Genomic DNA, 27,474 nt, shown 5'->3' on the forward strand with positions numbered 1-27,474 from the left:
ATGTATGGAAGGAGTCTCCAGTGTTAGTGCTTTATAACAGGGTGGTTTACGCTGTAAAGTCTTCAGGACTGAGAGTTTACGCGTTTTGCGGTTTCTCAGTAACATGACAAGCTGTGTTTTATTTGTTGTATAACTTAAAGAGGGAGTGAAAAAAGAGAGATAACATAAGTGAGAACAAAAACTAACTATGTAACAGTTTATGGAAGGAGTCTCCAGTGTTAGAGCTTTATAACAATATGTTTTCCGCCATTTTAAAGTCTTCAGGACAGATGAGTTTACGCTTTCTGGTAAACAGTTATTTAGAGCTGTTCAAATGTAACTGAGGACAAGAACTAACGTGCATCATTTAGTGTAACTATAAACTTAAACAAATAAAAATACATGACGTTTGCTGTTAGGAAAATAATCAACGGGTTGGTAACAGTAACTCTGCTCAATCACACCACCCTGCCGTTGATGATTTTCCTATAACAACATCTCCTGAAGTGTTTTATTTCTTTTTTTTTTTTTACTAGCTTTTCAGCTGTAGCGGGGAATTTCACCCAAAATGGCAACCTTCTAAGCAGCCTGAGGGTGTAAATATCGCCCCCAAGCGGTGATGAGTGAAAATGTTCTGCCTTATAAAATAGATCAGTCTTCTAAAAGCACAAATTATTTAAAATCTAAGACACTGGATTGTCATTTGCTCTCTTCTATCAAATAGAAAATGTTGATTTTTGTGTATTATTGTTAAAATAATGCTATAGCTATTTGTCTATGAATACTATTAATAATACTGTAATAATACCATTAATATAAGTAATAGCTTTTAATTCTACAAGTCACCTTTCTCCACACGAAATAAAACACGTGAATGTATCTATGCAACGTAACACACATATAGGAAAGCTGTCTTTAATAAGATACAAATACAAATTAAACAAAAGAAAGAAAGTGACACAGGGCAGGGGGTGTATTAGTGTATAGGTTTTATATATTATTATTATTATTATTATTATTATTATGTTAATAAGTTTTACTAAGTTAAGCTCATCAGAACAGTTCAGACGAGCTTAAACCTTTGTGTATATAATTATTTAACTGGTTTTATTTATTTTGGTCAAAGTGCGCCCCCTAGTGGTGGAATTGTGAAACTGTGATTCCAAAATACACCGGTTTGAATAACAAATTACTTTAAATAAAAAACACAAAAACCTAATTTTTTATTAAAGCAAGATCACAATTAGATAAAAGATAATTAATTATATGAATATATCAACTACACGAACTGATGTGTACAAATAAACATTAAAAAAAGCAAAGAGAGAACCTGCTAGCAGTTAGCAGTTAGCAGTCAACCGTCGCACTTCATTACCCATCATCCTTTGAGCGAAGGTTATGTTCTGACGTCATCCAGGAAGTGGATTCACACAAGCTGTTCTAGATTGTTAGGCAAAATAAAGTCATTATTAAAGTTCATTTCGCCAGTTAATTATTGCTCATTGTTAGTGTGACACTGTGTGGATTTGTAGTGGGAAGAGTTGAAAAGTCGTACAAGCGGCTGTTATGCTGAAACAAGCATGAAACAAACATTACGCAATATCGCAAAGGTAAGACTAAAGGACTAAATCCCAAATTATCCCAAATGACTTCCTGTGTAAAATAGAGTGGACTACAGAGGGTGCAGTGTTGATCATAATCTACTCGGTATAGTGTGCTTATACAGGGAGTAGGGAGTCATTTGGGATTCAGCCCGTTTCTTAGCCATTCATTATCAAATGTGAAAATGAAATGATCAGTAACAGATGAATATCCAAGTGAACAGTTTTATCTTCTAAAAAATCTGCTCTTATATTCCACAGGATCAGCTCGATAGACAGGATGAACATGATCACATTCTTTATCGTGGGGCTTCTGGTCCACGTGGTCTTCTTCATCTCCATATTTGACATCTACTTCACGTCACCCTTGGTTCATGGGATGAGTCCTCAGCGTGTGCCCTTACCGTCGCCTGCCAAGCGCCTGGTGCTCTTCGTGGCAGATGGACTGAGAGCAGACAGCATGTTTAAGCCCGACACCAACGGCACCATCAGGATGCCCTATTTAAGGTAGGGACTGTGTGGAACATTCATTCATTCATTCATTCATTCATTCACTTTTTCTTACTTTGATCCTTCTACTCTTACTTTCCTCCATTTCTTCCTTTCTTCCACTCATCCATCTGTCTTTTTGCTCTTTCGTCCTTTCCCTCCTTCCACGCTTCTTTTCTATCTTTCTTCCTTTCTATTTTCTGTTCTTACTTTCTCTACTTTTAAACTTCTTTCCTTTCTTCCTTCCTTCAATCCTTCCTTCAATCCTTCCCTCGCTTCCTCTCACTCTTCCACCCTTCTTTTCCCCCCTCCCTTGTGCCCTCCCTCCCTCTCTCCCTCCCTCCCTGTATCTTCCTTCCTTCTTTCTGCTCTTACTTTCCTTCCTTTCCTTGCTTCCTACCTTTCTTTCTTTCCCTTCTTTCACTCTTCCTTCCTTCTTTCCCTTCTTCCTTGCTTCTTTCTACTCTTACTTTCCTCCATTTCTTCCTTTCTTTCACCCATCCATCTATCCTTCTTCCCTTTTGTCCTTTCCCTCCTTCCATGCTTCTTTCCTATCTTTCTTCCTTTCTATTTTCTGTTCTTACTTTCCCTACTTTTACACTTCCTTCCTTCCTTCCTTCCTTCCTTCAGTCCTTCCTTCAATCCTTCCCTTGCTTCCTCTCACTTTTCCACCCTTCCTTTCCTCCCTCGTTTGTGCCATCACTCCCTTTCTCCCTCCCTGTATCTTCCTTCCTTCCTTCCTTCTGCTCTTCCTTTCCCTTCTTTCACTCTTCTTTCCTTCTTTCCTTTCCTTGCTTCCTACCTTCCACTCTCCTGCTTGCTGTTTCAAAAAATTTCTCTGTGGAGCCTCTGTGTTTTTTCTTTGCAGGCCAGTTTGAGTGCCTCAGTGTTCCATCCTGCTCGTTAAATAAATCACACCCTGACTGGGTTCTACATGTTGCACGTTTGTCATCCTGGAGTGTTACTGTTGTCTTCTGTTTGCACATGACCACAGAGTCTGAAAAACAAACTGACCGTCTGCTTTTATCCTAAATTACATTCAGCAGCACGACCTGTTTACATTGTACAATTAAGCACTGTTCATTTTTTTTAATTAGGTCCGTCTATGTATTGCTCATTATTGTGTGTATTTACATCCATTAGGAGTGTAATTCAGGAGAGCGGTTCATGGGGAGTGTCACACACACGTGTACCTACAGAATCCCGTCCTGGACATGTGGCGCTTATAGCAGGCTTTTATGAGGATGTCAGCGCTGTGGCTAAAGGTAATTATCTGTAACAGTATGATTTATGTATAATGTATAACTGATTATATATATGTGTGTGTATTTAACTGATAATATATATATATATGTATATATATGTTGTTTATATATATGTGTGTGTGTGTGTGTGTGTATGTGCATGTACAGGCTGGAAGGAGAATCCAGTGGAGTTTGACTCTGTGTTTAATGAGAGCAGGTACACATGGTGCTGGGGAAGTCCTGACATCCTGCCCATGTTCGCTAAAGGTAAATTATGAATGTACCACATGCATATCCATGTTACTGTTGTAGTAAATACAGCAGCTCTGTCTAATTCCTTGTTCATTGTAGGTGCGAGTGGAGATCATGTGTACACTCACACTTATCCTGCTGCGATGGAGGACTTCGCTTCAAAGGACGCCTCCAAACTAGATACCTGGGTGTTTGATCAAGTGAAGGTGTGTCCTTATTGCTGATGTTTGAATGTTATTAGGGAAAAAATCCTCAAAAATTGTGTTCTCAGAAGTCTTAGGCACATCGAAAGAAATTCTGTAAAGCCGCAAGAGTTTCAAAAATAAAAAAGTAAAAATGATTACCGTATTGAACCGGAAATAGGAGCACGGCCTGAATCTAATTATAATTCAAACTCTAATTATAATTATAATACAAACATTTTTCCATAGCATTGATTGAAAAGATAATAATAACGTTTGGGAATATTTTTTTTCTTTCTTCTGACACATTAATGCAGTAGGCATAAAATAACCATGTAGGACAAAAGTTACATTAAAAAAATCATATATATGTGCCTTAATGTTATACTTTATTTAGAAATGTAAGATTATACTCAATAGCAGCAATAACAAACACTTACAAGACATATTTTCAAAGCAGTCCATCATTGTAGTAGCGATAAAATTAAAATGAATAGTCTAGCAGCACAAGCTTTTATTTGCTACATATAAATACACACACACACACACACACACATTTATGTGTGTGTGTGTGTGTGTATATATATATATATATATATATATATATATATATATATATATATGTGGGTGTGTGGGTGCGTTTGTACAAGTTTTTATTTTTAGTCCTTTGTGAGGACCAAAAATAACCAAATGTCCTTGCAATGAAAGGATAGTGTCAAATGAAACAATCACACAATCAAAAGACAATGTTTCATAGCTTTTATATTTAAAAATATAATAAAATGCCAAAATATTTCATTGAGGTTACTGAAGTTAAAATCAGGGTTAAGTTTAGGCCTAACGTTAATTAGCAACAGTAATCATTACGTCTGTCAGAAGTCCTTACAAAGATAGAAAACACAACATGTGTGTTAGAGAGGATCCAGATATGCATATGCACATTGAAATGTGATGTGAAGAAAAACATCATGAATTTTGATCAGATTGTTTGTATTAAAGTCACATGGCCTGATATAAAAGCCGAATAAATCTTGTAACTGGCCTATGATTGATTGAATCCTCGAGAGTAAGAGCACTGAACTGCGGACAGCTTGTGTCTTTTTATCTCAAATTAAAACGCTAGGTATCGATGGGAAGACCTTGTACTTGGTCAGCTTTTAAACACTTGATAGATACCAGGTGAGGAGTGTTAGTGGAAAATGTTAAACAGAAGCGATTTAGTATTAATGGTACACAGTCATATTTTCTCCTTTTTTGATGCAGGAGTTCCTCAGATCAGCAAAAGAGAATCAAACTCTCATGTCTCAATTGCATGAAGATAAAATTGTGTTTTTCCTTCATCTTCTGGGGATTGACACCAACGGACACGCCCACCGGCCCATGTCAAAGTAAGCTGTAAACCTTAAGTGAGGCATTTGCTGCATGTTACTGATCAACACGCTTCTGACACGATCTGTGCACTATTTTCCATGTTGTTCTGATGTGTTCACTGCTGTGGTTTTAGAAAGAATTCATCGCCTCATGATATCATATGTGTGAATTAACCTCAGGAGTAAAAGTGTCAGGGCAATTTTTCACAGCTGACTTCTTAAAAACACCATGTAGACTTTATATTATAGATTAGATTATAATACCAGACACAATTCAGTGGCCTAGATGATAGAAAATCTGAATAAACACTAACATTAAAGTCAGCCTAAACTTCATAAATTATATTTCCTTTTGTTTAGGGAATCTGCATGGACATGTCAAAGTGCAAAGGTTTTGCCACATAAATTTGAAAGAAGGAGCTGAACATGTCACTGGAAAATCTGAGTTGAACATGTGACAAGAGAGTGTAATTGCATCATTAAATATAAGCACCAATCAATTTTCAGTATGCAAATCCAGGCAGTGTAGCATATTCATAGAGCATGGATTTTTTTTAATGAGAGTAAAGCTGAAGGCACTATGACTGTATTGAAGAGGCACTTTACGAACTTAACAATTCCAGATTGACTGATAACATGCGTAATTTAGCAATTTTTTTTTTTTAATCTTTGTCTCATACAAGGGAGTATCTGGATAACATTGGCCTGGTTGACAGTGGAGTTGCCGAGATTGTTACTGTGTTGGAGGAGTTCTTTGGGAACGATGGCAGAACAGCGTATGTTTTCACAGCTGATCACGGCATGACAAACTGGGGTAAGATTTTTATCTGCTCTGAGTTCCTGCTCGCCATGTATCCATATTCAAATCCTTGCTTTTTTGTACAAGATTTTCAGTAATCCAGAGACACTTTTCAACTGAGTTTCATGAACGTTTTGAAAAACTAAAGAATTGTTGAACTTCCCTGAAGGAGACCTGTACAGGTCCTGAATATTTTCCTGGTTTGTTTCCACTATGCCGGAGGAACTATAGCAGTCCTGTAAAATAACAGATGTGACACAAAGTACAGCAGCACAGGGAAGACAACAAACATAGAGAAAGCTGAAATTGAAATTTATTGTATTTTTGTTGTTGTGTAAATGAAGTCAGGAACCAATGGGGATATGTTGAGCAAATATATCGGTCTGAATATGTTGAGCAAATTTCTCAAAAACATGATACAGTAGCTGAGAAAATGTTTATGTAGTTTTACTCTCATTGGTTCCTGACTGTTCAGACACCCTGTATTGTTACCAATGATAGCTTTTTAAGCAGCAGTCAGTGTAATTTCACATTTTTAACCTCGCAAAATTTTTGATTTTTTACACTATTTGGAACCCACTTTAGTAATCAATTGAGAGAATTTGTCATTCTATAAAGCTCGCGCTGGCCTAGTCAGTGACAGTAAATGCGACAAGCTTCGTAAGAATAGTTCAGAAGAGTACAGACTCTGGAGCTTGGCTTGGTTGTTGTTCAACTCTAGCTGTAATGTGAAAAAATTGTTCAAGTTGCTGGATGCTTGGGAAAATTCCTGCAGTGGAAACATACCTAAACTCTTTCTTAAAATGATCTGTGATGCTAATGTGTTTCTCCGTACTATTCATCATGTCTCTAGTTTAAGAAATAATCTACGGAAGTAATTCTAACATTTTATTATTTTTTTTTTGCATATTTAAACATATGACTTATTAGCATGTTCTGCTGTACTGAGGACACAGAGCCATGGCTGCTTATTTGGTTGTTCTTTTAGGGTCTCATGGAGCCAGTCATCCATCAGAAACCCTCACCCCCTTGGTGGTGTGGGGGGCCGGAGTTCAGAGAGCTCAGAGAACCACCACTTTTCAGAATTATGGTGATGACTACATCAGAGGTGTGTTTTCATCCTTTTAACCACTCAGAGTCATTATGTAGTGGACGTTAGATTGTAGAAGACTGACTGTAACTGTACGGTTTGTGATGATCTCAGAATGGGGGCTGGAGACGTACAGGAGAATCGATGTCAACCAGGTAGGATTGTATTTACTTTTTGTCTTTATTCTACTTTTTTTTTTCAGGAAGATCAAATAAAAAGAAGATTATTTTTCTCATCTGTTTTAATGAATGCAGGCTGATATAGCACCGCTCATGTCATCTCTCATCGGGGTTCCCATTCCACTCAACTCTGTGGTAAGACTGAGGTCTAGATGTTTTATATCCTTGTGAAAATGTTGATGATGATGATGATGATTATATAGTTGATATAGTTACTGTTATGGTTATATGCCTGGTTGAATGGATACTTAAATCTAAGTGTCATTAATAAAACTAGGAAGACTAATGTTATACGATGCATATGTACTATTTTAACTGGTGTTGGTTCTGAGGGTGGAAAGTTTTCAAATAGATCAAATGAATAAATATGATAGTACTGGGTATTGTTCTGAGAATCTTTTATACCAAAACAACACATTTTTAAACCTTTTTTGATAACTGTTTTTTGAATTGTGACAATATGTAAATCCTGCTCAAACACTGACAAACATAATAGTAGCTAACCTTCTCTTGCAAAAGTGAGAACAATGATCGGTAAACTGTTAAATTACCTGTCGATATACATGTTCTCACTGGAAAACATGTTTCTGTGTTTGGTTGTGGTGTGTGTCACCCGTAATCTTTAATCTCCCGAGGCACCAGGGCAGTGCTGTTCTTGATGCAGTTGAAAACTCCTTGACGGAGAATAATCCTGCATTTAATCAAAGGTTTCATCATTTTTGACGTATTACCTGACTTTGGAATTACTAGGTTAAGGCATTTATTGTCTTTTTTTTTTAAAGCATTGAAAATGTGCACCAAATTTTTTAGACTTTTTGGTTCTTGTTAGTACCAAATCCTTTACTTGGTGCCTTTTGGGTACTGATTTTTAGTACCCAGCCCTAATGGAAGGAGCCAATATGCTGAATATCTGAATCGTCATTTTTTCATACAATATTTATCCTGTGATTGGAGGGTCTGTGGATTTTTTTTTTTTTACTTTTTATTTTTGCACAGGAGGTGAGATTTCTTTCTCTCCTCATCTTCTGATATGCAACGTCTCGTTATGTTGATTTGCAGGGGGTCCTGCCGCTCAAGTACCTCAATAACAGCCAGCATTTCAAAGCTGAAAGCATGTATGCAAATGCCGTTCAAATCCTGGAGCAATTCAAGGCGAGTTCCACTTTGTTTCTTTTGATTAATTTGTATTATTGCTCAGTTTGAATGATGTGATTTTAATCACGTTTATTTTATTATTATTATTAGGTGAAAATGACGCAGAAAAAGGAGACCACTTTGTCGTTTCTCTTCACGCCGTACCAGTGAGTGGAGTGTTAGTCTTTTTAAGAGTGAAATACACAACACACCATATTGTATTTGGTCATTTTTGTTAATATCTCATTATTGTTTCCTGTCTAGACCTCTGACTGATTCTAAAATGACTGAGTTTGTGAGTCACACAAGATCACTAATCCAGAAAGGGCACTTTGATGAAGCTGTAAGTACTAAACTGTAATGTTAGTTTCACCCCCACTGACACAGTTTTCACCAAAGTATAAACAACTAAACTTTCTGTGCCTTTCTTAGATTCAACAGTGTGAGGTTCTGATAGATCAGGCCATGGAGGGATTGTCCTACTATCACACCTACGACCGCCTTTTCCTGGGCTGCAGCGTTGTCTTAGGTTTCATCGGATGGACGTCTTACGTGGTTTTGGTTATCCTGAAGACTCACGCCAGCCTGCGCAAACCACCTGCAAGCAGAGACAAGGTGAGATAAGATGCAGCAAAAATGTACACAACTTTACAAAATGATAAGATTTCCAAATAAAATATTAAGCTTAAACTAAAAAAAAGATAAGCTAAAAAAGAAGAAATCTCTTCATTTACTTTTCTGGGAAGGCTTGAGTTTTTTAAAACAAGTCGTAGTACATTTTTGCTAATTTGAGAAAGTACACTATTAAAGGGGCTGTCAGTATTTTATTGTTCAAATACTATGTGCATTTTTTTCTAATATTTATAAATGTGAAGGCAGAAATCCACACTGCAATGTTTAAGGTACTTTTAGACACCTGGCGCAAGTCCACTAGATGAGCCTTAAGCTAATGAAAGAAATACACAACATTTATGTCTTTTTTTACCTTTTAAATATTATTAAATATTAAATAAAATACAAACAGTGTATATTTTCAAAAACTGCTATTGAATGTTAAATTGGAAGCATGTGGCTGAACCTAAAATGTGTATATAGTGCCCTCTAATGATTATTTATGTTATGTAATATGTAGTAAGCATAGTGAATATGAACTAATTTGGGATTTGTTCTAATTGTGTGTTAAAGGGGCTTAAAGGTGAATTTAAAATGATGGATTATTATGTGGCTCCCTGGTTGTCTGAGAAAAGTAAAATTTCAGCTACAGAACAATTTAGAACAATCTTTAAAACAACTTCTACTTTTTATGGAGAAATAGAAGTAGACAGTCCTAAGATTTTGATTATTTAAATGAGGTTTCACTAATTTGTCATCGTAATCTCATTTTGATTTTTCAGCTTGTTTTCCCTTCCATTTTCATTTTCTCTGCTTTCTCACCTTTAATGTGTGCAGCGTATTATGAAGGGTGGCATGGACAAATGAAAAATATATCAATCATGAAATCCATCAATATTATAGAAATAAAAAAATAAATCAGTAAATCAGTGAATTAATACATTGAATAATACAAGCGCAATACGATAATAAGACATAGGAAACGTAAAATACCACGTTGCCGAATACATTTGAGCTAGTTTGTTCTAAAAAACTTTAAACTTTAATTTCTAAAGCTAAACCAAAGTAAAGACATGTTAGCATGTGTGTTTATTTTTGGTTAGCTTTAGAAAACAATTTTATATCCTCACCTTCATGTAGTGTATGGAAAGTATTCAACCTTTAACCATCAATCTATTTTTAAATCTATTTTTACTTCCCTATCAGATGGTTTATTTAAGTAATGTGGACTGAAGAACAAGCCACTTAATTTACACATTTTTTTTAAAAACAGATTCTTCTGAATCACCTGTCTGCTGTGTTTCCTGTGTTGTTTTAGACAGCAGGGAGACATCTGGGTCGGGTTTTCGTGTGTGTGGGCCTGCTGGTGTCCGTCTTTCTGTTTCTTCAGGCCAGTTCCTTCACCTACTACATCTACTGCCTGTTGCCTGTCCCCGTGTGGTACGGAGTCCTAAAAGAGTGAGCCACCCTTGATTATGCATTGTGTTAACAAGGTATATGTGAATGAAAACATTTTTTCAGAGGCTCAGAGATAGGCATCGGAGGTGTGAACATGAGGTCATCATCTAATATGAAACCATCTTTATCACAGCAATAATCTGTCAACTTGAGAAACTTCCTGGTTTCAACTGACCTGGTTTTCTAAAGCATACCATTGGAATTTTTATCCAGTCTTTGATTGGTCAAAACAGGCTTCTTCAAATTTAATACCTGTCTTTCAGTTGTATTCAACTGCACACATAATATCCATTTATGACATGTCTTTCCAGCTTGACAGTATATCACACTATGGGTGCAAAATGTATCGATTTGGAAGACACAGTCCTACGCAGAGCCTGTTAGTAAATCAGTTTGCACGGTTTTTGTGGGTGTTAGCAAGTTTGTGCTTGTTTTTACACACACAAAACGTGAATAATTTAGGGCTACAGTGTAGAGTTTAGGGATGTGCTTGGTTATTCAAGCATGGAAAAATTTACACCTCATCAGCTTTGTACTTTACCACTAAAGTTGTACATTTTGTCTTGTTAATGCTCTTGTTTTTAGATTTGGGATCCTTGTTGATCTTATGAGATCAGTTCCTTCCCTGAACCTGAGCAAATGCTTTGGATATTTTGTTCTAGTTACATTTGGGATAGAGCTACTGGTAAGTGGGACAGAACACAGATTTATACAAAATTATACACTGATACCAAAAAACACACATATACACTGGTTTTCTCAAAGCATAACCAGGTTTATGCTTCAAAAATGATATTTTTCTCTGCTGATTTGTAGGTTGTGAGTTTTTTCTATCGGGCTGTGTTGACCCTGGGACTGATAGTGCTGGCACTGTGGCCTGTTGTCTCAGGGCTTTATAGAAAAACCAAGGTGAGATATTAGAGTTGATTTTCTAGCCATGCTTTCACAATAGCAAGTGACAAAATGAAAGGTGAGCATTCATGTCCTGTGTAAGTTTGCAACGCAGAACTGTGATTCCGGTGACAAGAGACTAATGACATGAATTGAGGTTTTCCTTTTATGCAAATTAGTCACAATGAGGTAAAGTGTGAAAATTTTCACCAAATGACTGTAGTGAGGAGTTTCATTTCTAGTTGAAGTGAAGTGTAGCCAAGTATGGTGACCCATACTTGGAATTTGTGCTCTGCATTTAACCCATCCAAGTGCACACACACAGTAGTGAACACACACACACCGTGAACACACACACACCGTGAACACACACCCGGAGCAGTGGGCAGCCTTTTTTGCTGAGGCGCCCGGGGAGCAGTTGGGGGTTCGGTGCCTTGCTCAAGGGTCTCACCTCAGTCGTGGTATTGAGGGTGGAAGAGAGCACTGGTCATTCACTTCCCCCACCTACAATCCCTGCCGGACCTGAGACTCGAACCCACAACCTTCAGGCTCACCTTCGGGTTACAAGTCCGAGACTCTAACCATTAGGTGACGACTGCCCCCAATTAATATAATAATTGTTAATATATATTTTATGCAAAAGTAACACGGTGATGTGTGTAAATTATACAGACTATGCATTTGGACTGCTACCATATGTTATGTAAGGAATACTTAAATACTTCTTGTCATGATGTTATAGGAAAATAAACCATGACCAAGTAGTGTGAAGAAGCAGTTACTGTTACCACCTAGAAATGCACATCCTGATGTGTTTTATTCCTCTAATACTATAATATTTCCATATTTCCTGTGTTGTGTTGCTGTGTTGTAGTCCAGGTCAGTGAGCTGGGTGTTGAGCTGCTTGTGTCTGGCAGTGTTTCCTCTGTTGCCTGTTGTCGGACGAGAACCCAACACCAACTATGTGTAAGATCCCTCACTCGCTAGAGTGAAATATTTATATTTCTAGCCTTTTATGTCATATTTCTTATGTTGTGTGTTTATGATCTTTTAATTCAGGTTATGTGCTGGAGCTCTAATGCTGTTCACCTCGTTCCTCTACATTTTATCACGTAGACACGCAGGCCTGCATACGAGAGATCGTTGGCTGTTTATTGGCCAGGTTTTGTTTTTGTTTTTTTTTTGACCTCTTGCTATGATGCACCCATGCTCACACTCAGAGATAAACAGCTTTAATTTTATATTTGATAATATTCGTGCACCCTAACAAGGCAGCATAAATGCCCTGTTTTGGTCAAACTTAGCAAAGACTGTCTCGTAATTCCTGTAAGTGTGTCACTGATGAGCTAGAGCAGTAACACTGCTGTGGTAATGTTTGCAGATGCTGCAGGTGGCGCTGTGCGCATACGTGCCTTCCAGCACACACTCCAGTCTGCAACTCAAACAAGGCCTACCGCTCTTCAATCAGCTCATCAGCTGGACCACTCTGGGTTGGACAACTTTATGTTTATATTTTTGTTCCTTTACATACGCAATAACACACTGGAGCGTGCTATTATGGGAAAATAATCAATGATAGGAAGGTGTGATAGAGCAGAGTTACTGTTCTCACCCCAAAGTCATTTTATTTTCCAGTAACAGCACATCCTGAGTGTTTTATTTCTCTAATACCATGGCAAAATGTCAACAATTAAATTTTTTTCATTTATTAAAGAATGGCACGTCATGCTTTATATATATTTATAGAATCATTTAATGTTGTGGAATGTTCAGGAACAAGTTCCTGTTCTCACTGATGCTATAGCAGCTACAAACAATCGTTCCCTCACCAACCTTTCTTTTTTTTAAGTTAATAAGACAAAAGAAAGGCAAGACTCCTCTGTCCTGAAAGATTTTCCCGTGGTGGAAAACTGCGTGACACCGGAGACTCCTTCCGTACATGTTAAATAAACATCTCCTTACAGAAAACTTCACCATATCAGCAATATCTGTAATTTGTATGTTGTTACTATAGAAACGATGACGTATTAGAACAAATGCATTAATATAAACCTGTGATTTGCATCTGCGCTACTGTCAGAGCTGCTGTTATAGGAAATGAACCTACACCTTCTGACCAATCAGATTTGAACATTCAACAGTGCTGTGATATAATATTATTTAATCTGTTGCTCAAAATGTCTCTCAGTGTCTAACTGTCTGTCTCTGGCTTCCAAACTCTGCTCTCTTGTTTAGTCTCATCATTTTTTGTGCCGCTGCTGAGTTCTACGCGACTCTTCCACAGGCTGCTGAGTATTCTCATGTCCCTCATCTGTGTGTACCTTCTCCTCAGCACTGGGTAAGATACAGATTCTCTAGATATTGTATGGATTCAGTGTAAGATAAATATAAGATAAATATATCCAGATAAATGTACTGTATTTTTCAAACCTAGTTTGTTGTTTTTTCGGCTGCTCCTGTCGAGGGTCTTCACTGGGGTTGGTTCCCTGGCCGTGAATCGAACTCGGGCCGCAGCGGTGAGAGCACCGTGGCCTAACCGCTAGTCCTCCAGAGACCCTATTTCAAACCTAGTTTACATGATCATATTTCTGAAAACTAAAAATCGAAGGCATGTGGCATGTGTTTATTCGTTTTTTTTTAAATAGTAGAATGATTATGCTTATTGTGTTTAATCTGTTGAAGTATTGTAGTCATAGTTATATTTCATTCTTAAGTTTTGGTTGAGAATAAAGTTAACATGGGTAGCTACGGTACATCACTGATCTGCCTTCTGAATCTCACAGGTGATATTCTCAACACATACGTAGCTTTGGCCTTCTAGAAGTTCAATGTTTTTTTTTTTTAATATTATTTATTTATTTATTTATTTATTTTTATTGCCATTTCAAGATTTTAACCTGATTTAACAATGTGAGTCAGTGGTCTGTGAGTGGCTGTGTCACGTATTTGGTCCTGGCGTGACGCTGGTGTTGAATTGTTTTCATTAGTGGCTATTGTAATCCAATGACCTTATTTCATTGTAAGACAGTTGCACACTATGAACGTAAGGCCTAGCATCTGCATTATGATCTGTTCAGGTAGATTTTAAATAGTGTTATTAGGCCCAAACGTAAAATGTAATGTACCAGGAAGGTCAGTGCTAAGAAGTCATGGTAAACTTTGAAAGACTTTCTGAGTGCCTGTTTTTACTATGGTGACGTTACTGTGGTAATTCTACAGTCGCTGCATTGTTCTTCTCTGAATTCTGTCTCTTGGCTCACCACAAAGATTTCAGCTGCACATTTTGATATCCTGTGGTTGAGCTGGAGAACTTGGGAGGAAGTGGGATGGATATAGAGCCTTCTTTTACCAACAGAGGTTTTTTTTTTTAAATGCTTGCAGTTTAATGCATATAGTAGAACAGAAAGGTTGACCCACATTGCACATTAGTTGGACCTTTTTTGACTGATTAAAAAAAAAATAAATTAAAATGCATCACTTGATTTTACTCTGCTCCTCGCTTGAGCTAATATCATGCAAGACAAAAATGAACTTAAGTTCAAGTTCAGAGTCAGGCATAACTATGACATGTCTCTTTGTTTTGCTCAAACTTCACGCGTAACCTCTGTACAACTTCGCGTAACCTCTTTGCAACTTCAGACGTCCGGGGCTGCGTTTGAGGTCTGACCACGTGCGCAACTTCTGCATTGAATCCTTACTGCTGAAATAATCATTTCTGAATGTGCAGTTGAATTGTTTGATTCATAGGGAAGGGAAACCAGAGCTTCTAAGAACTGCCGCTGTAATCATAAAGACTGTCAGAAGGGGACAGGTTCCATGTTGAGTCTGGTTCCTCTCAAACTTTCTTACTCATCTTCTTGGGGAATTTTTCCTCACCGCTGTCACCTCTGGCTTGCTCTGTAAAGCTGCTTTGTAACATTGTCTGTAGTACAATAGACAAATAAAATAGAAATGGATTAAATAAATTATCAGGCACTGGGTCAAGGGTTATATCTCCATATTAAAGTCATTCAAAAGCTGCTCTGTGGGCTTTAAGATTAAGAGGGTAGTTTCTTTTAGTCATTTACCCATTTAGTCATAATCGTCATTGGGTTTATAACAAAGTAACCCTATGTTTAAAAAAAAAAAAAAAAAAAAAAAAATCTAAATAATGCCAAGTTTCTTTCTTAAATCAGTATGTATTATTAGCTTTAATGAGTTCATACTGTCCATTTGTTTCTAGTTTAATTCACTTTTTCAGTTCTGCTTGGTTGGTCTTTTAAGGTATTAGGATATAAGCTGTTTCCATCCAGACAATAACCCTAGTATTATTCAGAATATTCAAAATATATTTTATATTCAGTTTTAGGAATGATGCTCTGATGATTAGTTTACAGGAATATTCTGAAACTTGAGCAACAATGTCCATGCAACACAATTATTTCAGGCTGCATTACTATTAAGGCAACAATAAGAAACATATAAATGTCAGAACAGAAGTTTTTATAATGTTCATTTATATAAAGATATTGAGGAAATTATTGTTTTAATGCAATAGAGAAATATCCTGTCCTAGTCAGAATATATCTTTTTATGTGAACTTGATAGATGGTAGAATTTTTTTTTTTTGTTGTTATTTGTCCATATAAACTGCTTTTAAGTTCAACCTCATGATATTTTGAAGAGGTGTGTATAGTTTTTCAGTCTTTGAGTCCAGGGAAACTGGATTTATATCTTCAAACAAAGTATATCTTTAGAATGTGCAAATATACAGAACTGGATATTATTTGCATACAAGGGACTTAGATGGCTGCTGAGTCTTTTTCACTATGACTTACAGGATATCTAGATATAGCACCATCTGCAAGGTTATGTTTGCTAACGTTTGTGTTCTGTAAAGGTACGAGGCCCTGTTTCCTCCTGTACTGTCATGGCTGATGTTTGTGTGGATCCATATGGAGCAGGAAGCCATAGACACACACGGAATGTCCAACAGGAATGAGGTAACGTTGAGTCCCCCCCCCCAGACCCTCTCTCTCTCTCTCTCTCTCTCTCTCTCTCTCTCTCTGTCTGTCTGTCTGTCTATCTCTCAGAAAACTCTTTTCTTAAGTTTCATATTAAACTTCTCTAGCTTCTGCTAAACGGTGTTGGTTTTGGAGAAGTGATTTGTTTGAGGCAAATCAGAATTAAATACCAGGAAGAAACCTGTAGCTGCAGCACACACACAGTCATCTACTCACTCACTCACTCACAAACACAACCAGCCCCTGCAAACACTGACATGGTGGAATAACCTCCTTAGAAGACTACTTTCAAGTGATGTGTCTGCATACACACACATCTAAATGCAAATAAATAAATAAATAAATAATAAACCTAAACTGAAATAAATGAGTGAGACCATTCTCTTGGACCTTTTTAACTTTTTCCATTAACATAAACATTTATTTATACCTGTGTCTTAATAATAAAAAAAACACAACAAACAGGAAGTCTAAACAATGTCACCTTTGTTTTTGTCACACACCGTCACGAAAATGAGATACTCAAAAGCAGTTTGGTTCGAGGCCATAAATAGTACCAACTGGAGGAATGAAATAGTTGGAAGCTCTGTGTAACTATATTTTTTGGAAGATTTGTAAGCATTAAACTTTTCTTTTATATATATATACATTTGATTTGTTGATCAAGTATATAAATCCAGGATCTGGCCACTGTGTCCTACGTGACTTATAAGCACTGGGAATTTTTTTTAATCCATTACAAAAATCCATTACATAAATCCAACGAAAATCCATTGTTAATTTTAAATTCTTTCTATATCTGTTGCAGACCAGAGCAGATCAGTAGGCTTTTTGCCTGCAATGTTCGCAAATAGGATAGACATCCACTGATTTCACTATTTAACATTAGAAATGTGGTACCTAGCATCAGCTGCGTGTCAGTGTATTCTTCAGTGAAGTTTTTGGTTCCTGTTATCAGGTTACATGAAAAATGCTAGTGGTAAAGCACAAAGCAAGCTCAAAAAGCTTCCAGACCAGAGATGAATACCACCGGCAGCACTGTGTGTCTTTACTAAGTATCAGGTGCAGGTACTGAGAACCACAACATCTGGCAGTGGAGATCAATGCAAAACCAGTAGCTGAACTTAACCACATGTAACCAAAATGTGCTCATTTCAGCTATATAAATAAGATCAGTCTTTGGTCTTTTGTTTATGGTGCTTGTCTTTTGTGGCTCTACACATTTCCTCCATTTCCGCCATACACATTTTTTTTCTCTATCAGATGCAAGACATACATATGTTTCATTCATCATAATTAAACACTAAATTAACCTATAAAAAGTTAAGTACTTAAAAACTGAATGACCTGATCTACAGAATGTCTCCATACATAGGGGAAATAAACACCTTTTAGCAAAATGTCTTCCAAATTTTTTTTTTTTCATACTTAGTTGATATAATATTTCTTTTCGGATAGCCTTTAAGAATGCCTTTGACAAAAGAAGAACGTATTGAAATCATTCTCATGGCTTGATCGGGAAGCTGTCACAAGGTTGCGATGGACATGTAATTACATGCGTAACACCAGATGTGTTTAATGCGAGTATTTTAACACGAGAAATGGCAATCATGTAGAGGATGCTTTGTAAATAAAGCTACATTTTGCTAAAAAGTGTTAGTTTCCCCTATGTATGGAGACTTTTGGGACACCCTATATATTAGATTTGTGTGTGTTATGTGGAGAACATAGACCTCAGAGCCAGATGCATGTTATCTATGTTGTAAAGGAATACTGTTAAATATGAATGCTCTGGATGGTGCCATAAACTGACAAATGAGGAAGTATAAGTGTGTTTATCGGTAAATATTTTATCATTGGTGCAGTCTGAATTTTAATCCTGACTTTTAAGGATTCATTAAACATTTCGTCTTTGGGCATTTTTATTTTCTTGATGTTACAATATAGATTTCTGGATTTTCAGTGGATTTACATAATCACTGAAAAATGCTTTCCTACAAAAACATGCTACAGCTCTTAACTTTGTGCATTTTGATAAGATGTTCATAACATTAGGTGTCTTTGCAGCTTTCACACATTGATTTTGCTGAAAATATCGACTTATCCAGAATCAGGCAGCTGAGTTTGGACGATATCAGAAGATCGCACTTCTTTGTATCCTTGCACTTTATTGGGAAATGTTATTTTGTACCAGCTTTGTGTCTACAATTCATTATTTTTTTTTCTTAAATCCAGATTATTATTTGCCTTAATAATTTGCACCAGGTATTCTTCATAATCATTGCATTCTTTGGCACAGGAAACATTGCTTCCATCAACAGGTAAACTTCAGGGCCTTTTGAGGACCTCGGGTTTATAAAGGTTACAATTCTACACAAAGCCTATATTTAAATAAAAATAAAAACTCTGTTATCCTCTCTCTTTCACAGTTTTGACCCAGCCTCTGTCTACTGCTTTCTAACGGTCTTTAATCCTTTCATCATGGGTGGCCTTTTAATGTGGAAGGTACCGCACTTGCACACTAACACGTATCCAAATACCATTCTGTAGTGTACATAACTAAATCACTACAACATGTTTGTGTGAAATTTAAATATAGATTTGGAAAAGTTAAACCCAGTGACTGGAGAATAAGAAACATAACTTCTTCTTGATCTATCAAAAGACTTTTTATTTTCTGACATTAAAGGTGCAGTTTGTAATTTGTAGATGAGAGACAAATTGCCTGTATTTCCCTGGCCCATCCAGACTATATTTGAAGTATGTATGTTTTGTGAGTTGCCTTTTACGGAAAAAGGGGCAGAGTTGAGCAGCTTTGTTTCAGCTGGGGGCGGAGCTAATTTCTGGGCCAGAAAAATGCAAGCAGAGGCCTGAAATGAAGAATTTTGTGAGATCTAATGCACACAAATATTGCGAATTACAGTTTATTTGAAATTATAGGGTTGTTATTGGTCTGGAAGAAATTGCAAACTGCACCTTTAGTTTTTTTCCCTATGTTATGTATATATGTTGCTCTTCTTTCAGGTCCTGATTCCATTCATAATTGTAATGTGCACATTCGAAAGTGTTCAAGTGTCAACACGGCTTTCGTCACGAAGGTACAGGGTTTATCATCTCACATCATGAGACGCATCTATATCTTTTCAAAGAATGTACAAAATTCCTTCTTCTGTCACTAAAAGATGCCTCAAGGAAAATTTCAGTAGATTTTTCTAGAGCAATATGCTTTTTAGAAGAACGGTGTAAAACAACTTTATGGCCATATTTATACCTGTGTTAAACACATGTACATTATGTTTTTCCTTTCCAGCCTTTTCCTCATTGTGCTGGTCATCTCTGATTTGATGGCACTGGTAGGTTCATCAGGCAAGAAGTTAAGTTATAGTTTCTGTTTTTAAAGCTAGAACCCACATTTTCATTGTATTCTCCTGTTCCTCAGCACTTCTTCTTCTTGGTGAAAGACTATGGAAGCTGGCTTGATATTGGTACAAGGTAATTCCTAAACATTTCCCTATTTTCTTCTTCAACCCCTTAAAATCCCGGAAACCACTGACAGTTACAATTAGCACCCGAACTTGCAAAACAAGTTAGTTCCTGTTCTCACTTACGTTATAGCACTATAAACAGTCGTTCTCTCACCAGTCTTCAGTTAAGGCAAAAAATACAGCTTGTCACGGTAGCGAGAAACCACAGAGTGTAAACTCCTCTGTCCTGAAGAGGATTCAGCCACAGCCACAGCCTCCTCTGTCCTGTAACTTCATCTAAAGTTACACATACCTCTGACTGTTACAAAGCGCAGACACTAGACCCTCTGACCATACATGTTAAATAAACATGTCCTTACGGAAAACTTCATATCAACAATTACAAGCTTTTTTTTTAATCTGTTTATGTGGAGCAAATCCCTGCAAATGAGCTGTTACCATAGAAACGATAATGTATTAGAACAAGCGCATTAATATAAACCTGTGATTTGCAGTTGCACTACTGTCAGAGCTGCTGCTATAGAAAATTAATCAACACCTTCTGACCAATCAGAATCCAGTATTCAAAAGTGCTGTGGTATAAATGAAGATCAGTAACTAAACAGTAAGCTGGGAGTTCAGGGGTTGATAAATAATTTGCGTCAAATATGTCAATAGTTCTATACGAGAGAACTTTATATAGATATATCTAATGTTTTTTTTCCCCTCTCTTATAGCATTAGTCACTACGTCATTGTCATGTCCATGACCATCTTCCTGATGCTGCTGAGTGTGATGACACACATCTTGACCTCAAATAAACTCCACATTGGACAAAAAGTGAAGGTGCACTTTAAGTGATCTGCATTAGACAGTGTTGGAGAAAGTGGCAACAGCACTTGGTTTACACTGCACATACAACTTTCTCATAAGGAAACTAAAAAAAAAGAAATTTCTGGTAAATACACTGTTAATTTTTAAAGGAAATAAACCTTATAAAATGTGTGCGTGGAGGGAGGGGATATTGGGGGGGGGGGGGGGGGGGGGGTGTTTGGGTATGCAAATCCTCTCCCTCAAACTTGCAGGAAACTCACGTAACATTTATTTGTAGCATTGGTATAAATAATACAGCTGTTGTGCCACAGATTGAACACAAAAAAAAAAAAACAAATGATGTGTTGATGAGACTGTGTGTGCTTCATAACATTAAAAAACAGGTACTTATAAAACTAGACTGATTTGTTTGTGAATTTGTTCATTTTTAACTATTTCTGCCACATGAACATTATATGCAAATTTGTATGAAAAACTTGAATACTCTGTTTACTCTGTTCATGTGGTCTGTTTACATGTAGTGGTTTAAGCTGTACTGTTTTTTTTTTTTTTATAATACTGCATCTATTTTTGGCTTCTGCTAGGTATTTATTAACTCTGTACTGGACAGAATAAAGCGTAACATTGATCTTCAATCTTAGCGGAGGATTCTTCTTTAGTTAAAAACTGTATTTTTAACTTTGCTTTGTGTAACCTAATTCAAGAATAGCATCTCAAATCATCATCTCAGGCTTTTTAGGATCAAATAGGATCAACTTTTAATCTTCTAACAGTTATAATCAAGAGTGCAAAATTTGCCTTATTTTTCATTATTTTCATTATTGAATTTCATTATTATCTCAGGCCATGCTATTACTTCCTCCTCTGTCTGTAGCTACTCGAGAGAGAGTTGAGAATTTTGCGACTACACACAGATCCTTTTAACCATCTTCTGCTTTAATCAAGTCAAACCAGCCAGAAACTTTGACATTTGTAATATAAGGTTTTAACACAAAATGATTAAAACAAAAAGAATTTGAGTGAAAACTAGCTTGCTCTGTTTGAGGAAACTGCTTAGTGGCATTACATGTGCAATAGTGTGAATGACAAAGCAGCTAGTGTTGCAAGTCCCTCCCATCTCTTTTTTTCTGTCTCGCACAAATGCACACATGCCTGCAGTTCAGTCTACAGAAACAGTGCAGTTCATGTCTAAATGAAGATGGGGGGACTGAGACACCAGCACGTTGCTCTACTTCCTCTAGCACTGTCTATACACTCCAGCTTCTGCTGTAACGGTATGTGGTGCATACTGTCACCTTATTTTGTTTATATAAAAAGTTTGATTGGTTAAGTTTAAAAAGTGCTGAGATCTGAATAGTATTTGATGTGCTTGTTAGTAAAGGGTAAACTGAAAAAAAAAAAGATAACTACAGCATGAGGATGGAAATGATCATACTCCTAAAACACTGGATAAAATGTGAATCAGAAATATTAAGTCAAAGGTGCTTTGTTTTTAACTATTCTAAGCATAGAACCAGTAAATATGGATACACACACATATAGGTGCTGCTTTTTTGTCTTTATTTGTTTCTATTTTTTCATATTGTACATACATAACAGTGAGGAAGTTCACTGAAAACTATGAAAGAATACAAATGGAATTATGTAATAAACAAAATTGTTTTTTTGTTAGCAAGCTCATGTGGTCTTTCATAGTTTTGTTCTCTTCACTTGTATGGGTATTTCAAGAAATATTTTAGATTTTTAAATTTATTGTTTAACTTTCAAGTACATGTCTGATCTTTAAGGTCACAAAAAACATACCTTCAGTCAGGTGATTCGAGAGATCAGTAATAAACACTATTACATTTACTTGAGTAAGTTCTTGAATAAATTGTACTGGGAGTAGTTTTAAATGCAGTTTTAGGGCATTGGAATATGGGCAGTAAAATATTTTCATTTCTATGTGTTGTTATAGAAAAATAATAAAAGGTGCGCCAAAGTGAAGCGGAGTTACTATTACCACCCCAAAGCTTATTTTTCTCTAACAGCACATCCTGTTTTTTTTTTTAATTCTTCTTACACCAGAGCAACCAAACTTTCGTGTATCCAAAAGCATTACCTCTGACTGTTAGAAAGCTCTGACACTGGAGACTCCTTCCATAAATGTTAAACTTTTTCTTACAGAAAACTTCACCATATCAGTGCATACACATTTTCTTATTCTTTTTACTTTTAGTATCCACCGTACAAGCCCTGGTGAACAAGTTGTTACTACAGAAATGATAACATATTAGAACGAGCGCATTAACCTAATGATATAAACCTGTGATTTGCAGCTGCACTATTGTCAGAGCTGCTGTTATAGAAAATTAAACAGAAATTAGTAGCAGTGTGGTATAAATTTTATATTTGCTCACTAATAAGATCAGTTTTTCTACTATTTTTTTTTCTCACTTTGCCTGCAAACGTGTAAACTTATTGGCTGGAGCGTTTAATATTCTCTTGTAGCTACTTTACACTTTTCTGAGGATTTTCTACCCTATTCTGAGGATTTTCTATCTGCTTTTTTCAATCTTTTGACTTTTGTCTACTTGTCTACTTGTCTGCTTGATGATGAGCTTAGTGGACTTGAGAACCTCTGAACTAGAAATTTCTCTAGTTACAAAAGATAGAAAATCTTCTAATACTGTAAACTGTTTAACAGAAAGAGGAAATCCAAGAAAGTCAGTTTAGTCATCTGATTGTTTGTCAGTTATGGATGAAAATATTGTGAGAGCAAATTTATACCAGATGGTTTGTGGATTAAGAATAATGATGTTTATTTCCTCTGTTCAGGGACCATGAATTCAACTATGAACCAAAATGCTACCACCAACGAAACTGATGCCAGCTCTAACACGACGTCTGGAATGACGGGTCACAGAATCGCCCTGGTCATCATCTACACGCTGGTGTTCATGGTGGGAAGTGTCGGCGTGACCCTAATGATCGGTGTGCTAAAATCAAACCTGCGCTCGTGGACCACTGTCGCCTTTTTCAACTTGATCTTGGTCCACAGTATCTTCTTGCTCACCATCCCTTTCCGCATCAACTACTACGTGACGGAGAACTGGGACCTGCCTCTGACTTTCTGCAAAGTGGTCAGCAGCATGATCCACATTCACATGCATGTGGTCTTCGTCATCTATGTCATCATCCTCACCATTCATTTCTTCCATTACTTTAAAAAAGTGGAGCAAATGGAGTTCTATCGGAGTCTCCATGCCATGGCATTTAGTGTCGGCATATGGTTGATTGTGATAATCTTCAGCCCTGTGATCTTATATCATTATGGGACACATGCGAATGCCACTGAGCACAAATGCTTCCACTTTGCCGCAGAGCTCGGAGTAGTACCGGTGTGGGTTTGTAACATTTTTTTGTCTATTTGTACAGTAATCTTGTCGTGCATCGTGAGCTGTATACTTTCAGTCATTCTCTACTTGATGATCAAAAAGCATGGTGCGTCTTCATGGGCTCAGCAGGAGTTCTGGGCTCAGATGAAGAACATCAGCCTCGTGCTTATCATCCTCTTCTGTCTGGCGCCGTATCACCTGTATCGGCTGTACTATCTAACCAGGTTTTCTGAACTACAAGAGGAAAATGAGGTGTTTCTGGCCATCACATCCCTTACCTGCTTCGACATGATGCTTGTTTTCGCAGGGAAGGGAATATGCCATAGGTGCGGGGGTTGACTGCAGAAAACGCTGCTCTGTGGAACCTACTGTCTTAATGTTGCAGGAAAGGAGGAAGAGAACGAGGGTCGTGGTTTACTGCCGAGATCAAACTCAGCATCATTGATCTAAAGTGGTTGCAAATTGTTACATCGCTGACTCTTACCTTATGAATGCTGTATGGAAAGACGAAAACCATTTCTCAAAAACCTAACTGAAAGATCCCTTTAAATTTTGATTCTTTTAACCTCAGGAATTTCAGAAATAGTAAAAGGCAGCTTGCTTGTATAAGGTGAACTGCCATCTGCTAGTTTTCTTGGAAAGGTCTATTAAAGGTGCAATTTATTATTTATAAATTTCTTACTAGTACAAATGATCTGTATAAATATGTAGAACAAGATAATAAAAATTGTTTAAGCAGTGGCATCTGCACAAGTGTATTATTGGCCTGAGAAAACACATTTGGGAAATTGTGGTCGGGGTCGGAATGCATGTACTACATGTATTTACGTGTATCTCCTGTCAGTATTTTTATAGACACGCCCCAATGCCTTTTCATCTCAGTCTGTTCGGAAAGGGAGAATGTACATTTAGAACAATGGTTCTCAAGGTGGGGTCTGTGAAGCATAGCTTCTTTATTTTTATTTTTATTTTGATTATTTTTATTTTGTATTTGGTGGAAATCACAACTTACCGTTATCAAAGTTCTTATATTTATTATAGAGTGTTCTGTTGTTGAAACATTGTGGAAGAATATAACTGTACACATTTGAATAAAGAGCCTAATATTTAAATAGTTGGATTATGTTTAATTTATTTTGCAGTTAAAGGGGTCTCTCGCTGCAAAAAAGTTGAGAACCTGTGCTTTAAAAAGCAAGGAAAGGAGAGCTTAAAGGCAGGAGAAGGCTAAATCTTATAAATTGAGGATTTGGTGCCTTCTGTTGTCTAACACAGAGAAACGCAAATAAAATAACTGCAAATAAAAAGCAAACAAACAGTGAAATAAATAGAAAATAAACTGAAATATCAGAATCTGTGCATACCACGCAATTGAGCTAATTTTAGTTCACAGTGGGCTGGAAAAAATAGGAAAATAAGTTGACTATAATAAACAGTTACACTTTGAAATAAATTTTAATGAATCAAAAGTGTTTAATGTGCCAACCCAGCTTTCTTTATAAAGAAATTATAAATATTGTTCTACTTTCTGATGGGAACTGACTAATGGTTTCCATCAAGCTTCAGCATCGATTAAATGGTTTTCGAGAATCAGAAGCACTCATTTTTTCATATTTAATTAAAGATCCAGTATACAGTATATTCACTGTATAATACAGCACATTGTTGTAGCTTAATTTAATGGAATATTTATGTTATATAAATATCATATTATGTTAATATTTAATGAATATTTATGTTGAATAAGTTTATCATCAGAGACCATTAGACTCCTGCAGGACTTCTGAATCTCGTCAAAAACCATTTCACACATTTTGAATCAGCCACAGTCACCCGTTAAACCATTAGAACCTGTGATATCAACCCATGGAAATTAACTAACCATTACAAACCATTACAGAAAGAAAACACTGTGATATATAAGATAGAATAATAAGTATTAGATAAATTTGTCTGTGTTAAAGACGTTTTGACTGAGAAATGATGATGTGAACGAGAACCAAAAGCAATGTGTTCTTTCTTTCTTTCTTTCTTTTAAGGCAATTGCATTAGGAAAGATACAAGCCACTAATGTTTCTATGCTATGTTTTCTTTTTTTTCTTTTTTTTATGTAAGCCATCATATCGTACTAGATGAATTTGTGCAGAAAATCTGTAATTGATTTCATGTTGTTGTTGTTATTATTATTATTATTATTAGGGAGCCAGGCACCAAACGTGTGTAGGCACCCTATTGTTATTCCAGCTTTCTTCTTATTATTCTTCTGCTGACACAAGCACTGACACAAATCTTGGTAAGCACCTTCAGGACCATGCCCTGAGGCTATGCAATAAATTTCGTGACAGTGCCACCTACTGGGCGAAAGTTACAATAACATGCTAAAAATGCTTACATCTAACTGCCATTTTCTCTACTCCTCCTCCAAATTTTGTCCAATCTTCACCACATTTGGCTCACATCATCCTGAGACCTGTCTGAACAAAAGTTATCAAAGAAATTTTTTTATTCGAATCTCTTCTCCTGTAACGCGCTGGCAAATGCAAAAAAACAGGATGTGAGAGTGTATCTCAGCAATGCATTGACATATCATCACGAAACTTGATGAGTATCTTCAGAACCATGCCCTGAATGTACTCAAGAAGTTTTGTGACTGCACCACCTTGTGGTCAAGAACTGTAACTTTCAATTTTTCGTTATATCATTAGAAGAATTTGGGCTAAATTCAGTTAATTTTTGCTATAATTCCCTGCAATATGCTGACGGGAATGCACACCAACATCTGAAATTCAAGTGTACTTCCTGTTGACCATCTTGGATTTTGTCAGAAACTGTTTTTTCGTTATTCCTACAAATTTTTGTCCAATCATCACCAAATTAGGCATCTTCAGGTCCATGCCCTAAGGCTATGCAACAAATTTCATGACAGTGACACCTACTGGTCAAAAGTTACAATAACATGCTAAAAATGCTTACATCTAACTGCCATTTTTGCTACTCCTCCAAATTTTGTCCAATCTTCACCAAGTTTGGCTCACATTATCTTGAAACCTGTCTGAACAAAATTTAAGAAAGTAACTCTGATATTCAAAACCGTTCTCCCATACCGGACTGGCAAATGCATGAATCTACAAACCAGTCTTGAATCCCTTTGCCTATAGCTGTTACTCTGCTTTCCTGTGATTGCTTCTGCAACAGTTGTAGCATCTCTGTGAATGTGCGACTCATGATTTGACACTGAAACCTATTTCAAACCACATGCTACTGCACTAAACAGTGTAGTACACAAAAATAACAAAATACTTCCACAAGTGTCTGTTTTATTTCTCAGAGTCAAAGGTAAATCTCATAGTCTTTCTTAATACTTGTATTATTATTCTACTTCAACAAGTCTGGGTCTGGCTCACCGAGTCTGGGTGTTTGGCCCCAAAAATGCTGAAATTATTATTACTGTTATTATTATTATTATTATTAGTAGTAGTAGTAGTAGTATTAGTAGTATTAGTAGTAGTAGTAGTAGTA

At 36.6% G+C, this 27,474-nt stretch overlaps 2 protein-coding genes across 3 annotated transcripts; both read left to right on the forward strand.

Moving 5' to 3' along the window:
• Positions 1-1,388: 1,388 nt before the first annotated feature.
• On the forward strand, positions 1,389-20,686 carry pign (phosphatidylinositol glycan anchor biosynthesis, class N). The gene is made up of 29 exons (XM_026938095.3): positions 1,389-1,589; positions 1,842-2,087; positions 3,213-3,334; positions 3,482-3,580; positions 3,665-3,771; positions 5,011-5,135; positions 5,801-5,931; positions 6,905-7,024; positions 7,121-7,161; positions 7,261-7,320; positions 8,245-8,337; positions 8,431-8,486; positions 8,584-8,662; positions 8,752-8,934; positions 10,250-10,389; positions 10,975-11,074; positions 11,206-11,298; positions 12,155-12,246; positions 12,340-12,442; positions 12,662-12,770; positions 13,516-13,618; positions 16,160-16,262; positions 18,351-18,437; positions 18,549-18,604; positions 18,713-18,788; positions 19,308-19,381; positions 19,594-19,636; positions 19,723-19,775; positions 20,485-20,686. Exons 2-29 carry the CDS (start codon positions 1,861-1,863, stop codon positions 20,606-20,608), a joined length of 2,799 nt encoding a protein of 932 aa, XP_026793896.1. The 5' UTR covers positions 1,389-1,589; positions 1,842-1,860; the 3' UTR covers positions 20,609-20,686.
• LOC113541230 (probable G-protein coupled receptor 141) lies at positions 20,572-25,548 on the forward strand. Of its 2 annotated transcripts, none has more exons than XM_053228122.1 (2): positions 20,572-20,705; positions 23,399-25,548. In XM_053228122.1, exon 2 carries the CDS (start codon positions 23,404-23,406, stop codon positions 24,295-24,297), a length of 894 nt encoding a protein of 297 aa, XP_053084097.1. In that variant the 5' UTR covers positions 20,572-20,705; positions 23,399-23,403; the 3' UTR covers positions 24,298-25,548. The 2 variants fall into 2 exon arrangements, with proteins under 2 accessions (XP_053084097.1, XP_053084096.1); XM_053228121.1 differs by lacking the exon at positions 20,572-20,705 and adding an exon at positions 20,793-21,855 and having other exon boundaries at positions 23,399-25,544.
• Positions 25,549-27,474: the final 1,926 nt, after the last annotated feature.

The sequence above is a fragment of the Pangasianodon hypophthalmus genome, chromosome 22 (genome assembly GCF_027358585.1).
Source record: "Pangasianodon hypophthalmus isolate fPanHyp1 chromosome 22, fPanHyp1.pri, whole genome shotgun sequence".
In the NCBI taxonomy this organism is placed as follows: Eukaryota; Metazoa; Chordata; class Actinopteri; order Siluriformes; family Pangasiidae; genus Pangasianodon; species Pangasianodon hypophthalmus.

What these genes read in the sequence shown, in the direction of transcription:
- pign (XM_026938095.3), top strand. Translation starts at nt 1,861, where the DNA reads ATGAACATGATCACATTCTTTATCGTGGGGCTTCTGGTCCACGTGGTC. An exon ending in GCCCACCGGCCCATGTCAAA is followed by an intron (nt 5,136 to 5,800) that starts GTAAGCTGTAAA and finishes GTCTCATACAAG; the next exon opens with GGAGTATCTGGATAACATTG. An exon ending in GAATGTCCAACAGGAATGAG is followed by an intron (nt 16,263 to 18,350) that starts GTAACGTTGAGT and finishes GTGTCTTTGCAG; the next exon opens with CTTTCACACATTGATTTTGC.
- LOC113541230 (XM_053228121.1), top strand. Translation starts at nt 21,774, where the DNA reads ATGAAGATGGGGGGACTGAGACACCAGCACGTTGCTCTACTTCCTCTA. An exon ending in CTCCAGCTTCTGCTGTAACG is followed by an intron (nt 21,856 to 23,398) that starts GTATGTGGTGCA and finishes TCCTCTGTTCAG; the next exon opens with GGACCATGAATTCAACTATG.